The 15298-nt window shown below is 41.9% G+C and overlaps 1 protein-coding gene across 1 annotated transcript in view; it reads left to right on the top strand.

The window, feature by feature from the left end:
• Positions 1–15298, top strand: part of LOC119656877 — a 528228-nt gene that overhangs the window by 428080 nt on the left and 84850 nt on the right. The window contains exon 11 of the mRNA XM_038063542.1: positions 5991–6150. Coding sequence (XP_037919470.1) covers positions 5991–6150 — 160 coding nt within the window. The remainder of the gene's footprint in view (positions 1–5990; positions 6151–15298) is intronic.

Raw genomic sequence — 15298 nt, 5'->3', positions numbered from 1 at the left:
TTCCAGCGAACTTTCTCTGTTTTCAGCCTTAAATGAGAGGCGAGTACGTTTAGAATGCGACAGGATTTACATTAAACAGTTCAAAGTTGTTTTAAAGTTTTCTGATCACAGGAATTTATATAAATACACATACATATCTACCCATTTAGAAAATCAAGAGAGAAAAAAACATCCTTTACCCTCTAAAAGTTTCGCCTCTGCTGAAGTTTTGTCTTTCCGGAAGGAGCATATACAAGTAACAAACTTCAGTGGAAACGATTCCACAGTATCTGGGCATGAGAGTGCTTTTAATTAAGTTGCTTTGGAGGAATCATCATCGTCATCCTTAAGGGACGAATTATCAAAATATCTTTCAGGTATTTATTTAAACTCTCATAAAACTTGATAAATGTCAGGAAAGAAATCTTATTTCGTTCCTTCCATGAAAAGTATCCTGGCGTGCTTTTTTCACATTGTAATAACTTTTTTTTCCCATGGGTCGTCCCTGAAAAGTTGAGACCTAGGAGGAAATTATTAGACTGTAACACTCCTAAAAGGAAATCTGAGGATTCACTGCGTTTGAAGTGCTTGATAGATTTAAGTGAATCGCGGTGAGTATTTAAAAGGGATGAAATTCAAAAGTAATCAACTATCGAGGATTCGACATTTTAAGATAAATTTCGGGTTGTTATCAAGAAGATGCTCATTTCTGACAAGTAATCAGTTTGAAGTAACAAATCTAAATTGATGGAAATGCATTACCTTTTCTCGGATATTGTTTGGAGAGTATTTTAAGAAGTGCCCTATAATATCCATCTTGAAGGATGTACATTTTTCGAAAACACGCTGGTGGGGTCCTATTCACATGTAGATGAGAAAGCCCTTGCTCTGCATGGCGTTATGGCCTTACAAATGATATGACGATTTTTTGACGTACTCTTGGTGGGGGCTGTATATTACCTTTCAACTATAACAATCTATGAAAATTGGACCTGTTAGCTTGTCTAGATAGATTTATTTCATATTCTTATATCTCCAATCAACTGTGCCTAACCAATTTGTTAAAACTGATGTTGCCTACCGAACTCCATGATTTTCGTGCAGGATTCAAGACAGGCCGAGGAAAGAGAGCGAATAACATAAAGGCGAAGGCAAACATCCATGACAGTTGGAATTCAAACGCCTGGCAACTAGATTGAAGGGCTGACATTTTACTTCTCACCTTGAGCCCGGATTTTCTTCCCACGCTCCTGCTCGTTATCAATACTTCGCGGAAGCATGTAAAACGGTATTAATCAATTCGTTCGCAGAAGTTGTGGGGATAAACGGAACATTGATAAGGGCTGCAATCTTATATTCATACTTTACGAAGGAAAAAATGGTTTACAATGAAAGCCATATTACCGCCAGCACCAGATACCTAGATAAGAAAAAAATAAAACTAATTTCACCTCAGCTTCTGAAGTGTCACTTCGAACTTTCTGACGACTTGTTGACTTGTAGTATCGCGAAATGACCATCCGGATTGGCCAGGATCAATCAAGGGCTGAATTGATCGCGGAAGTTGGCCAACACCTGAGTCTAGCTCTATTGAAGCTTCCGGTCGATACGCACTTGCACTCCGAAAAGTAGAGGTCCTTTGTTCACTTCAGTAATTTGTGGCTGATCTTGACGGACCCGGATTGTCAGTTGGTCATCCTATTATCCAACAAATAATTGCAAACGGTATTCAATGTAGGGTATCAACATTCATTGAATAATTGAACGTGTATGTCCGATAGAGACGTATTATTACCTAAATGCAATATACTGGATTTCTTTAGTTTTGGGTTACAGGCAGAGCATGTGCTCTTAAATCTCGTTTCCATCCTGCCTTACCCCTTGGTAGTACGCCTTATATTCGTCTCGGGATTAACCGCGTTGCAGTTGTTATTGCCTACCAGAAGCCTCTGCATTTACGTATCTTTGTGGCTATATCCTGAAAGATGTTACAATCCGAGGGTCTGAGGACTGTCTTGTCTTTCCCTTGTTTGGGATAATACTCCCTCCGGCGACTTATTAGAAAATATTCTTATTCTTTCTCCTTCGTCATTTTCGATAGCATACAGACACATTTGGTTTAAGCTGCGACTATTCCATTGTCAAGATTTTATCCTCTCTCTGCTCTCTGGATCTAAACGAGAAAGAGTTGATGCTCGTTATTTCCTTTGGTTTGATTTGGTTCCTCCTGCTGTTGTTCATGATTAGAAAATAAATCAAAAACACAAAATTTTCCTAGCATTCCGAACAAGATTATTTTATTAATCATATCACATAGATAGGGTGTAGCACTTCAATCACGCCTACGCGATATTGTTCGCGGTTACCTGAAATGCGCTTCACTTCCTCCACGATTTCCTGAGATTCCTGCATTCCTCTTCTACTGTTCTGCAGTAAGTGGCCTTGGAGAGATCCAATGGTCGGCTATTTTGGGGGAGTGAATTCTACTGCATGTTGTAGCCAGCAATGCAATTGTAATCATCATCATCATTAACGGCGCAACAACCGGTATCCGGTCTACGCCCGCCTTGATAAGAGCTCCAGACATTCCAGTTTTGTGCCGAGGTCCACCAATTCGATATCCCTAAAAGCTGTCTGGCGCCTTGGTTTACGTCAACTCTCCATCCCAGGCAGGTTCTGCCTCGTCTTTTTTCTCTGCCATTGATATTACCCTTATAGACTTTTCGGGCTGCATCACCCTCATCCATACGGATTAAATGACTCGCCCACCTCAACCCATCAATTCGGATTTTATTCACAACCAGAAGCCCATGTTATCGCTCATAGATTTCGTCGTAATGTAGGCTACGGAATCGACCATCTTCCAAATCTAAAATTCTTCGGAGGATTCTTCTTACAAACGCAGGCAAAGAGTTAGAAACTTTTTTGTTAAGAACCCAAGTCTCCAAGGAATACATGAGGACTTGCAAGATCATTGTCTTGTAGAGTAAGAGCTTTGACTTTATGGTGAAACGTTTCGAGGGGAACAATTTTTATAAGCTGAAATAAGCTCTGTTGGCTGACAACAACCGTGGGCGGATTTCATCATCGCAGCTGTTATCGGTTGTCATTTTCGACCCTAGGTAGCTTTATGATTATCAACGGTCTCAAAGTTGTAGTCTCCAATCTTTATTCTTCTGTTTTGATCAACACGATTTGATGTTTTTGGTTGATTGGTTTTTGCTGCATATGTTCTGCAGCCCAAAATCTCGCACCAATCGCCAGTAGTTGGGTGAAGTCGTGCCTCTCGCATTCACCTCAGTATCACGGCTCACTTTTTTTAGGGTCAGGTTCAGCTGTAATCAGTTCCTGCTGACTTATGATTTTTAAGCCGATGAATTGCACGGACTGTTTCTTCTATATTTGTTGGTGACAGTATTTGTCCGTCATCTTCAGCTGGCAGAATTAACAACGAGTGGTAGAAGGTTCCTGCTGATTTGTTGGTAAAACTTGCGCGCCTGGTGCGGTTGCTTCCTGTACTTTTCGTATTCAGAGACCTGTTGGTTCTCCCACGCTTCCTTTTCCATCTGTGAAGTCGCTTCTCGGCTCGGTGGAGTTCGTGATAAGTCTGTGGGGATGCGGCATTCTTTCGTTCGGTTGGTAGGTTACATTCATCTTCGAACCAGTCGTTCCGACCTTTTTTGGAACTGGGGTCAAGTATGTTTGTGGTCTTATCAACGAGAACGTTCTTCAGGTGATTGTAAGATCATTTTTTGATGCTTCACCTCCAAGATTTCTGTTGACTGTGGTTATTGCGGCATTCAGTTCATCCTTATAGATACTACGGAAGGCTGTGCTGTTGATGGCTTCAGCGTTAACTCTCACCTGATTATTAGAGAGGATTCGAGGTGAAGCCCGGAGCACCAAGCTAACGAGATAGTAATCCGAGCCTATTGTGGCCCCGCTAGATGTTCTGACATTCATAAAATCTGACAGGCGCTGGCGTTCGATTAACACGTGGTCAATTTGGTTGAAAATAGTCCCGTCCGGAAAGGCCCACGTATGTTTGCGGACCGCTAGCCGTGCTAACCAATGAGGCTTATATTTCTAAATTTGCCTTGCAAGCGCTGAGTGCATAGCCGTTCGCTTATGTTTTCAAAGTCGATAACAACAAGTTTCAGTTTTCTTGCTGACTGAGAAACCAACTCCGAGTACATGGTTTACTGGATGGCCACTATAATATGTACATGGTGTAGTGGCCCGTCACTAGGAGACCGGTCCCTGTCCAACGCATCTCCTGCAACGCTGTTACATCAGCTCTATATTGGAACAGGGTATGGGCTAGGTGTTTGAGAGCTTCTTCTCTGTACGGGGAGCGCACATTCCATGAGAGAATGCGCTAATCGTTGCTCTGTTTTCGTTATCGGATTCATCGTTGTATAATCAGTCGAGTCCGAAGCTTGTTTTGTGACTTCGTAACAAGTTGTTTTCCAAACTAAAAGTTGGTACAATTGGTCCCGTTTTGAGGCGTGGGAGACTCAAAATTGATAGACCAGTAGCTTTCTCCAAACCACAACTTTTATTTTTCAATGTAGATATATATTTCGGGCGCAACTTACCGCCTCCATCAGTACAAAGCTACTTCGCGTTAGACTCGCCTTCATTCATCTCTATTTGCAGCTTTTGGTTAAGAAAGAACTCCCAGCGGTTGGTCTTGGTTTATCAAGCGTTTTCCAGGTTTTATGCTCCATCGTGGGTAGCAATCCACATTTCGCCGTGGGACCTATACTACCCTTTGACCACCAAATGTAATTGTCGCCCCTGCTTAATATGTGACCTATCCTCAAAGTCCTCCGAGATTTTACCTCGGTGCAGTACGTGACATTTTATCCTATCGTATGTCGGTGATAATAGCTAAAAGTTTCTCCGGAAAGCTCCTCTTGCGTAGAGCATTCCAGACATACTATTTGTTCGCGTTATCAAAAGTTTTCTCGAAATCGAAGAAGAGCAGGTACAGCGAAGATCTGAATTCCGCACACTATCCAAAAATCTTCCATAGGGTGTTGTTGTAGTCAATGCGGGAGAATCCGGAGCGGAAACCAGCCCGCTCTCTGTCCATAGGGATTTCAAAATGTTCTTTGTGCATTCCAGGATTATTTTAACTATTGTCTTTGCAACGGCAAAGAGCAACCAGATAAACCTCCAACTGTCACAATCTGACGGACCTGCGTAGCATGAGAGAAAAGGACATTTTTAATGGCGAGACAACGCTAATCGATATTCCCAGAGGGATGTGTCTATTTGACTTCCGATCAGGAAGATAACTCTGTTAAGGCCGATGTCTATGCCTCTCTTGTTGCGGACATGTAGGAGACTAATCCTAAATCAACTGCTGCTCACAAAGTGGTCGATAAAATTGCTTGTACGTTGTCAGTCAGTTGAAACCGAGTTGACCTTGTGGCATGTTGTATTTTCAAATAATATGTCACCAACGACGAGACGGTGGAAACTACAGAAATCCACAAACCTTCTGCCATTATCGTTACGATCGCCAGGACCATGTTTTACCCATCATATGTCCATGTTAATTGTTGTCAGAATCCCACCATCTTACTTCGCTTGGTCTTAGAATGTTTAGCTAGCTCAGAAATTTATATCCCTTTTAAACGGTTCTTACGACAAATAGGCAAGAGTTCAAGTGTATTTTCAAACCCCAGCACACAGAACAGTAGTCAATTTCAATATAGTTTTATTGATCTCGAATCAGCAGATGAACTGAAGTAAGTATCATCAACTTAATTATAAACTTATAACTATAATATATTTAATTTAGCAGCAGGAATTGACTTACTTGGTTGGAATTTGTTTCTTCTTACTGTCTTAAGCTTGGCACGGGGGGGAAGATCTTTGCAGAAAAAAAAGATCGTTGGAAAATGGATTTTCGAAAAATTGATTTTAATGTCTTAAAAGTTGTCCTATATGATCCCTCAATTACAGCAATTAATTAATCATTAATTCATTTTCTTTTTCAGGGTGTCCCAGTGACGCAGAATGTTTCGTGGGGAGTTATCATATCCACTCGATCCTTAGTACTTCAGAAGGTTGCTCGCTTGCATGCGGGGTTATATGCATGTTCAGCTGCTAATGACAGAGGGGAAACACAAAGTGCCTTAGTCAATCTACGAATAAGATGTAAGTACTTTTGCTTGATTATTTTCACCCCCGAAAACTCATTATAGATTCCACCTAAGAGATTAACACATGACCACATTCCTTCATCGATGCAATTAATTTATGGATTTATCAATCTGGCGTAAGTTGGATATCATCAGATAAACATAAATCTGATAAATTCGTGTTTGCCAACTCATAGTCACGTCTTAATTTGCTTAAGCTATCACTGCGCTCATCGACGAAAGCCACCCTCAAAGCGTCTTCAAATTCCCTTTCAAAAGACAATCACTTAACGGACAACGGTATAATATATTCATAAGGCCATATCTTCTGATTGGAAATGCCATCATGATTACTCTTGATAATGAAATGATAATCTTCTCTTCGGTGTCCTAAAAAGCCCTTTCACAGTGGCCGAAAAAATCTAATTCAATTAAAATGAAGATAGAGATTAAACAAATCGTGAAAACGACAAAATGTCATTAATATTCAGCCATTAGTTCGATATCTAATCGATTAATGTGACCCTCCTTTCAAATAAAATGAATCACCTGCTTCCCGGAAATGGCTTTATCTTTCATCCCCAGATTCATAAAATAGCTTTTCACCACGTGTCCCCACAGGTTTTATATGAACATATATTATGTAAGTCATGTGCCATAAGTGTCCCATCTAATATCTGGCAAAATACACTGTGTATCTTAAACCCCCATCTCGCATGTCTATTAATAACATTAACATGCTCCCTGTTTAGTTACTTTATTGATTTTATTGACAGATTTCAGCTCCAGGTTCCACGCGCCATATTTATGCGTCAGCACGATTCTTTCCGCATCCGAATTTTGTTTACGATTAATTAATGATTTAATTACTATTTGGAATGTAATTTTGTGATGAAAACCCGTCCAGTGAAATTCTGTTGGGTGGATATGACCATGCAATGATAATCAGTAAGCCGGGTGACCCCCGATTGGAATCCTTCCACAATAAAATTACCGTGACCAGTTGAGGCCCGCTACAAGGGCAGTTAAATGTTTCAATTTGTGCCTCCTTTTATATGCGCGAGGGAAACATTAATATTTTATCAACGCCGAGTCGAATTGTGAATTGGATAACATCGAGGGAGTAAAGTGCTGGAATTATCCAAATATCCACTGAATTGCAGCTATTGAAACCTAATAGCAACTTTGTGGCCAGTTGTGATCATTAGCAATCATGTATCTGTACTACCCCATTACTCACCCCTTTCAAATCCCGTTTTTGCCCTTAGATTGCTCGAAAGCTTTAGCTACGATTTTTCTTAGATCGGATAGTGTCACTATAAATTATTCTCTGTCGACAAAGCACTTTTTAACCGGAGGCGACATTTCAATTTGTCAAATAGCAATTCTCACTCTACATATCGTCGCCGCTCGTTATATGTATATAAATGGAAGAAGCGCAGGAAAACTCTTCCGTTTTCTGCCCTTTGAAAAGTGATAAATTAGTGACGGTTTTAATTCAGATAAAAGCACAGAAGACAATTACCAGTAATGAAGTCACTCTGAGCGTTGGAATGTTTTTCAATTTTTTTCTGGCGCTAGTTTTTGCTATGGAGACATAGATTCAATCTAGATGTGGTTGTGGGGACCGTGAATGATTGGGTGAAAACTAAAATTAATCAGCTCAAGTACAAATTCAGGCTATTAATTTTGTTTGTGAAATGATATCCTAATTGATTTTTTCACATTAATATTTCAGTATTAATCTAGATAATTTGTATTATAAAAACGATTCAAATTTGGAACGCTGGCCTATTCACGAAAGGGTATCTCAAGGATTTATTTCTTTCGGGAAATTTAAATTCCAACTTGAAGGTCTGTACTTCGTTGCTTCCCCCCGAATGCACAGTATTGTCATAAAACCTGTGCATGCGGGAGATCTGCTACATATGCAAGCAATAGTAATTCCTCGTCCTTAATTATTGCCTCACGAACCCATACAGGGACTTTTTCCATGAACCAGAAAAGTATGGTCAGATCAGAATGTGAAGAAGGTGTATTAAATGTCAAGAAATCTAACCACTATTGGAAGCGGAAGGCTCTGACTTCATTCGTTTTTAAGGTTAAACAAAACCTTATTGAAATCGGTTCAGTGTCTGTCTGTCTGTGTATTTACCAGTGTGTCGCACCCAATGTACTCGGAAACAGCTGAACCGATTGTCACGAAATTTGGTAGCAACATATTGACTGTGCGTCCCTTTACATGCAATGAATGGAATCTTTTTGGGAATTAAGGGGGGAGGGGGAGCAATTTTTTTACAGAATATGGTAATGTGGGGTATTGACGAAAGGGCTCAATTAGTACTTTTCGAAACGCAAGGGAGTGACGACTCAAAACATGTGCCCCAAAAAGTGAAACAGGTCTCGTCCTCAGAAACTATCCAACCGAACAATTTGGAAAAATAATAGTGACGCACCTATACAAAACCTAAGCCTCAAAATACATCCCATTCCGATATCTACTGAAATAAAGTTAATAATAGCATAACACTATAATTTAGAAATTTACCTGAAAGCCCCTGAAAGTTGTGTATTCTATTGTTCTTCGTGCTTGTACTGACATCAGCAGGTTTCCGTCGCGGTGTTCCTCAGGGTGGAGGCGAGAGGCAGCGTCTAATGAGATCGCCTCCACCCTGCAATCGAAACCGACCAGCCACAAACATTTTTTGATCCAGCATACCAGCGGTATCCAACTTTTGTACTTATATATGTACATACATATCTATGCTTTAGTGCATTTAGTAAAGTTTAAATATTCAATGTAGGTGCATACATGTAACATGTATGTACACAGCAGTATGCGGTAATAGACAATGTTGTGGGAATTTTACTCACTAAAACCTTCTCCTCTCTTGCCCACTAAAACCTTCTCCTTCTTCATCCACTCCCCCCCTCCCCTGGACCGCCATATGGTATTATGTCACGGGGCTGGATCAGTTTTTTTCCTTGAGCCTTTATCCGGTTCACAAGCGGGATAGGATTGTTGTGAACTGTACGTAGTCGTGATGCCTTCAAATCACCATTCAGCGTATCGACCGGCATGTTGGTCGCTTACCATCGACTTCGATGTTCAGACCTATCTTGGCACGTCAATTCTTGTTAGCGCGAATTAGTTGACCATACCATCCAAGACGCCTTTCTCGTAATTTATTTTTATTTCGGATGTGATCAAAATGAGTCACGGCACTATTCCAACACAATATTTTTATTTCCATTACCGCGAGACACCGTTGATTGTCCTTTATAGTCGGCAAACACTCAGAGCCATAAAGGGCGACTGGACGGACGACGCCACGTCTAGATTTGAAGCGTTTGTTGATACGTCGATCATAAAGAACACCAGTTGTGGAACGCCACTTCATCCAGGTTGCGTTAATGGGTGAAGCAATTTCATAACGGAGTCCTCCATTGACTGATAGCATTAACCCGAGATTCGGTCAGTTCTGGGCAGGTCACTGCAATTGGCAGTGATAGTCCCTGTTGTATGGGGATCGGTCGTCAAAAATTCTGTTTCATTCAGATTCATTCTGAGACCGTGCTACATGAAGCAATCATTTCCAGTTGTTCGAGACCATTTTTGTTGTTGGACGCCAGGAAAACATCATCTGCATAAAGTACTGTATAGGGCACTGCACATTGGATGTCCCGTGTGACAAAGAACAAAGTGGAATTGTGAGAGCACGCTTCTGTGACGAACACCGACAGAGACACGAGGCGGTTTTGATACACTCGCCACACTGCGAACTTTTGGATCGTGGTAAAGCAATTTAACCCAGCGCACAAGTTTATCTGGTACTAGGTGTTATCAGAGAGCATACCAGATGAGTTCACATTTTGTGCTTTGCTTTCACATGTTTTTCCATGGGCGACCGGGCATGTAGATTACGTCAATAGTTCCGCAGTTGTTTGCACACCCGGCTTTATTCAGGGTTATTTGAACGATTTCGAGAATACGGTATCGGAAATGCGTTCAAAAATCTTCATGGTAGGCGATGGCAACTGGATCGGCCGGCGGTTTGTTCGTTCTGCTGGACTACTTTTTTTAAGGTTTTGGGTGAAGCAAAACCTAATTAGAATTGACTCGATGTCTGTCTGTTCGTCTGTCTGTCTGTCTGTCTTTTTTTTTTACTAGGAGAAATCTATCATGGATACGCATCTGGAATTTAGGACACACATACTGAACTCTTAGCGACTAAAACCTCCCATATTTTCTCCAGATTCTCCCCGCGGAACCACCGTTTTGATATTGCTTCGCGAGGTTGTTCAGTTCTCTAAATGAGCTTCTACCGCTTTGCGTGGCCTCCCTTCTATGCCTCCGCCGCGTTTCTGCTTCTCTTAGCTGCTGGTGGATCTGTTTCACCATTGCAACTACCATGCTGTATTTGATTGTACCATGTACCTTATCAGATTTTCCACGGTTAAACGGGGATTTAGCTCTGTTTCAAGCTTTCTCCTTGAGCTTTTAAATCTTGAGAAAACGCCTGTGCGTCCACCGGTCATTCTCCGCCTGGTCCTACGCCGTTTGCCATACAGCCAATGACCGCATAAGTTCACTCCGATTGTTTATGCTCGCTTTCTGATTCTCGTATAGACCACTTATCTTATCGGTTACTATATCCACTGAGATCACTCCCGCAATCATGCCTGCTGTCTCATAAGATGTTGTTCGGTAGGCGGAACATGTTTGGAGAGCGCTTAACGGATTTGAAGCTTGAAGCTGTTTGCCATTTTTCCGATTTTTCCGATTTTTATAGTCGCCGCTCACACTAGTGCTACGTATAAAAGGATAGAGCTGACGACTCGCGATAAAAGTAATCGTCGATTGTGTTTCGGGCCGCCTACGTTTGAAAGCATCCTTTCCAGTGTTGAGCTGATAGTTGCCACTTTCTGCCCAGTAAGTTTCAACTGGGGTTTAAAGCTCAGCTTGGAGTCGAATGTTACTCCAAGGTATTTCAGCGATAGCCGGGAGCTAACAACATGCGTCCCGATGCAAATTTCAAAAGTTGCTGTTTTCGGTGCTTTGTAAAGACCACCACATCCGTCTTGTGTTTGACAACCTACAGCCCGTGGTCTTTAAATCAAGACTTGATCGTCCCAATAGTCTCGTTCGCACATATTTGTACTTCGTCGGGGTGACTGGATGTTATGACCACTCCAACATCATCTGCGAATCCGATGACAACGTCTTATTTTTCTGCTTCCGCGATGAGCGCTTCAATGATATGGTTCCATTTGGTAGAATTGAACGCATTCTTGATGTCAATAGTCACCAGTACGCAGTATTTCCGTTTATCGTAGGCTTTTCTAGCTAGCTCATAAACTAGTTTGCTAGCATCAATTACTGACCCAGCCTGACGGAAACCAAACTGCCTATTTGATAAATAATCGCTACTATCAATTAATGGATATAGCCGGTTATAGATTAACCGGTTGAAGACCTTGCATATTATATTCAGAAGACAGATCGGCTTACATGTCTTCGGGATCAATACAAGCTTTTGTATTTTCCATTCTGCGGGGAGAGACCTTTCTTTTAAGCTTTTTGTAAATACCTGTGGGAACATGCTTAATGCCATTCTCATTGCCAGTTTCAGCGACTTGTTGGGGATTCAATCAGTGCCGGGGGCTGCAAGATCCCGAATCCGTTTCACTGCGTCTAAAACTTCGTCTGTGGTTACTGGAGGTATGTCTTCGGCGCTCATTGGGAAGATTGTTTCTGGATGTTAGGAGACAATGTCGAAACCATCTCCCACAATAATCTAGGGCACAGATTATAAACGGACCTTCTGCCTTCTATTGCTGACATAAACGGCTTGTATACTCCTCTCTATGGATGTGAATCTGCCTCATCACAGAGTCGCCTGAAGCAATAATTTTTACTTTTTGTGATGGTCCACTGCAACTTTTTGTGTGCCTGTTTATATTTGAGGTACCTTTGTGTATACTCTGACATGTTTCTTCGTCATACAGCGCTTCGCTATTTCAGCGTTCCACCAGTAGTTAGTGTTGCGCTTCCGAGAGTGTGCACGTTTTGGCATGGAAGCGTCACATGCTAGGTATATTTGTTGGGACAGTTGCGATGCTTTTTCTATGGCCTTTCCAGTAAACTCAGTGTTCCACTGTACTACCTCCAGAAATGTATTGTGCTTTTGATGACCAACCTGTTTCTGGGTTCTTCAGGTGAGGATTTATTGTCCTGGGTCCCTTATCAATAGTAACATATATCGTGGATTCTTCGCTAACATGCCAGTGTAGCCCGCTAGACCAGCGAATCACTTACGAAAGTAAGATCTATAACGGAGCGTAGCTCTCCACGTCTAAAAGTGTTTATGCTACCGATGTTAGCCAGCGTGACGTGCAGGTAGGAGAAAACCTCGGCTACAATTCTTCCCCCTTCATTTGTTTTCCGGCTTTCCCACTCCATTGTTCAAGCACAGGAATAATTTTGGGATTGCGATTTTTAGCGTATCTCGTCAATCAATCTAGCATGTTGCAATACTCTGGTATTGTTAGACTTGGACGGCATGGCATCTGTAAATGTAGGGGCCATCGATCTTAACCCTTGCAAAATCGTTTTCGCAATGCTACTTTGCTTACTGCAAGTTTCGATTACCTGAAGCCTACGCCTCAGCCTTTCCACTTATGTCTGTTTCCCAAACGCCGTGATGGAGGCTTTTCCATTGTTCGTAGACAATAGCAACATTGATTTCCTCTTCATACACTTTTTGTCCTAGCGGGTCCCGGTCGTCTTGGCAGTTTGGCTGTCAGTCTGTCGATCTGTCGTTTTTTTGGCGTTGAAAAGTGGAAAAGTTCAAAACCTATCGCTGGCTCCTGCCATATGGTTATGTGAGACTTTTGCGCAGTAAAACCACCTCCTTCTCCTTCGGTTACCTCGCGGGACTGCATTTCGGCATTACGTCGCGGGGCAGAATCTGTTATGTACTGCAGCTTGTGTCATTATTAACTATTTTCCTCCAGACCTCCTCCTTCTTCATCGGATTGTGGATCTTCTTCATGACATTGTCCACCGCCCTCCATTTCCGCCTCCGCTCTGTGTGCGGCAAACTTCGGTCAGTTCAAATATGCTCCGCATCCTCCGGAATCATTTCGCATGATGATGAATTTGTCTTCTATTTGTTTCTAGCGTTAATTTCGATGCCACGACTGGAGTTGCATAAAGGAATACGGAGCTCGCAACTCTCGAAATAAGGAGTTGAATGCTTTGCCTAGGGTGACCTGCATTTGGTAACATTCTTGCCAACAATGTAGCAACCCCGGAAGCTTTTTTTGCTAAATTCTAAAGATAGGACTTGAATTGTAGTCATTGATCAACCATGAATCCTAGGTAATTAAGCGTTGGTTGCGAATGTGTTTTCTTCAGGTAATTATGGTGATCATTTGTTGATGTTTCATCTCCAAGATCTCTGTTGACTGCGGTAATTGCGGCATTCATTTCGTCCTTATGGGTGTTACGGAGGACTGTGCTGTTGATGGCTTCAGTGTTAACTTTCACCTGATTATCAGAGTGGATTCTAGGTGTTGTTTTTATTCAAGCCCGGAGCACCATGCCAACGGGATAGTGATGTGAGTCCATAGTGGCCCCCTTATATGTTCCGACATTCATCGAAGGCTGGGAGGTGGCGGCTTTCGGTCAACACGTGGTCAAGGCCCGCGTATGTTTGTGGACCGTTTTCCGCGCAAACTTTCAACAACCATTTTGTGTGACACTGCTAATTTAATAATCCGCAGTCCGTTATCATCGGTATCCTTATGTAAGCTATGGGGATTAACGTATCGCTTGAATACCGGCTCTGTCCCTACTTCGCTGTTAGAATCCCCAAGTATGATTTTGAAATAATACTTGGGATAGGCTACGAAGGTTCATTCTATTGCCTCGTAGAAGGTATCCTTCTCCGACTCTACATTCTCCTCGGTAGAGGCGTGAACGTTTATGAGGCTTATATTTCTAAATTTGCCTCAGAGACCTAGAGGACATAGCCATTCACTTATGTCTTCAAACATCAGGTTTTATTTTTTGGCTGACTAAGAAATCTACTCCAAGCACATGATTTACTGGATGGCCACTATAATATACAGGGTGGTGCCTAATTCGGATAGATATATTGATAAATAAAATCTCTTCTGCCTTCTTGAATAAAACCACTGAGCCACAATGTTGGGTCTCAGCTCTTCGCTTTCCAGGGCACACATGCGATATCGTTAGGTCCAATTGCCTTCTTCAACTTCATTTGTCGAATTCAGTGGTGCTAACAGGTGGAATTGCTTCAATCAGCAATGCTTGTGGAAGTAGATGATGAACAAATTCTTCTTGTGTGGAAATCTGCTCGAAATATTGTCGCCCTCTATCCATTGCGGCTTGTCATTCGGTAAACAGAGTACCATTTTGGTCGTTAACGGAACAGAAGTGTTTGATATTCTGTGTGCATTGGTGTCGGCTTTTTCTTGCAAATTTGACAAATAACCAGCGTTTTATTGTGGTCAAGAAGTTTGTTATGAAAGCGTTCCTTTTCACCGACTTTCATTTGAGCATGGTCATTCCAACCTTAACAACTAAAGCTTACTTGGCTTGGTGACCCCGAGGGTTACGTTTTGTGGATAGTGTTTTTAACTTGGCACTATGATTTTTCCGCATTGGTAATGGTTGGTAATCGCGTGAGTCAAATCATTCTTTCTTTCTTCTCATTAAATCAGGGTCGGGGTACGTTCTGCCGCGTCAAATTAGGTAAACAGTCTAGCCTTCCGAGGCTTAAGACTCAACGAGGTCATTTTGTTTATAACGGCATAGAATGCATTTTCTTGGTCGGCCCGTCACGGGACCTGTCGCCAAGAGAATTCAGGTAGAAGGCATAGTAGAATAACTCCAACTGTACTATATTTACCCCTTTTCTCACTCCTCCTTGACCTATGCTTAGGACCAGCATGCTATGTGAACAACATGGCTGAGTTTGGTTTTATTAGGTAGCAACTCACTCAGCAACTTTTCTGGTAGCAGTGACGTTGATTACGTAGGACCTGTCGATATTCTGCGGTTTCAAGATAAGGCGAGTCGTACAAAGAATGTTGGTAGTACCACTGATTAGGCAAACAGTAATGTCCAACAAACC

Source organism: Hermetia illucens, chromosome 5, assembly GCF_905115235.1.
Source record: "Hermetia illucens chromosome 5, iHerIll2.2.curated.20191125, whole genome shotgun sequence".
NCBI classification, from domain to species: Eukaryota; Metazoa; Arthropoda; class Insecta; order Diptera; family Stratiomyidae; genus Hermetia; species Hermetia illucens.
This window is presented reverse-complemented; position numbering and strand designations above follow the sequence as displayed.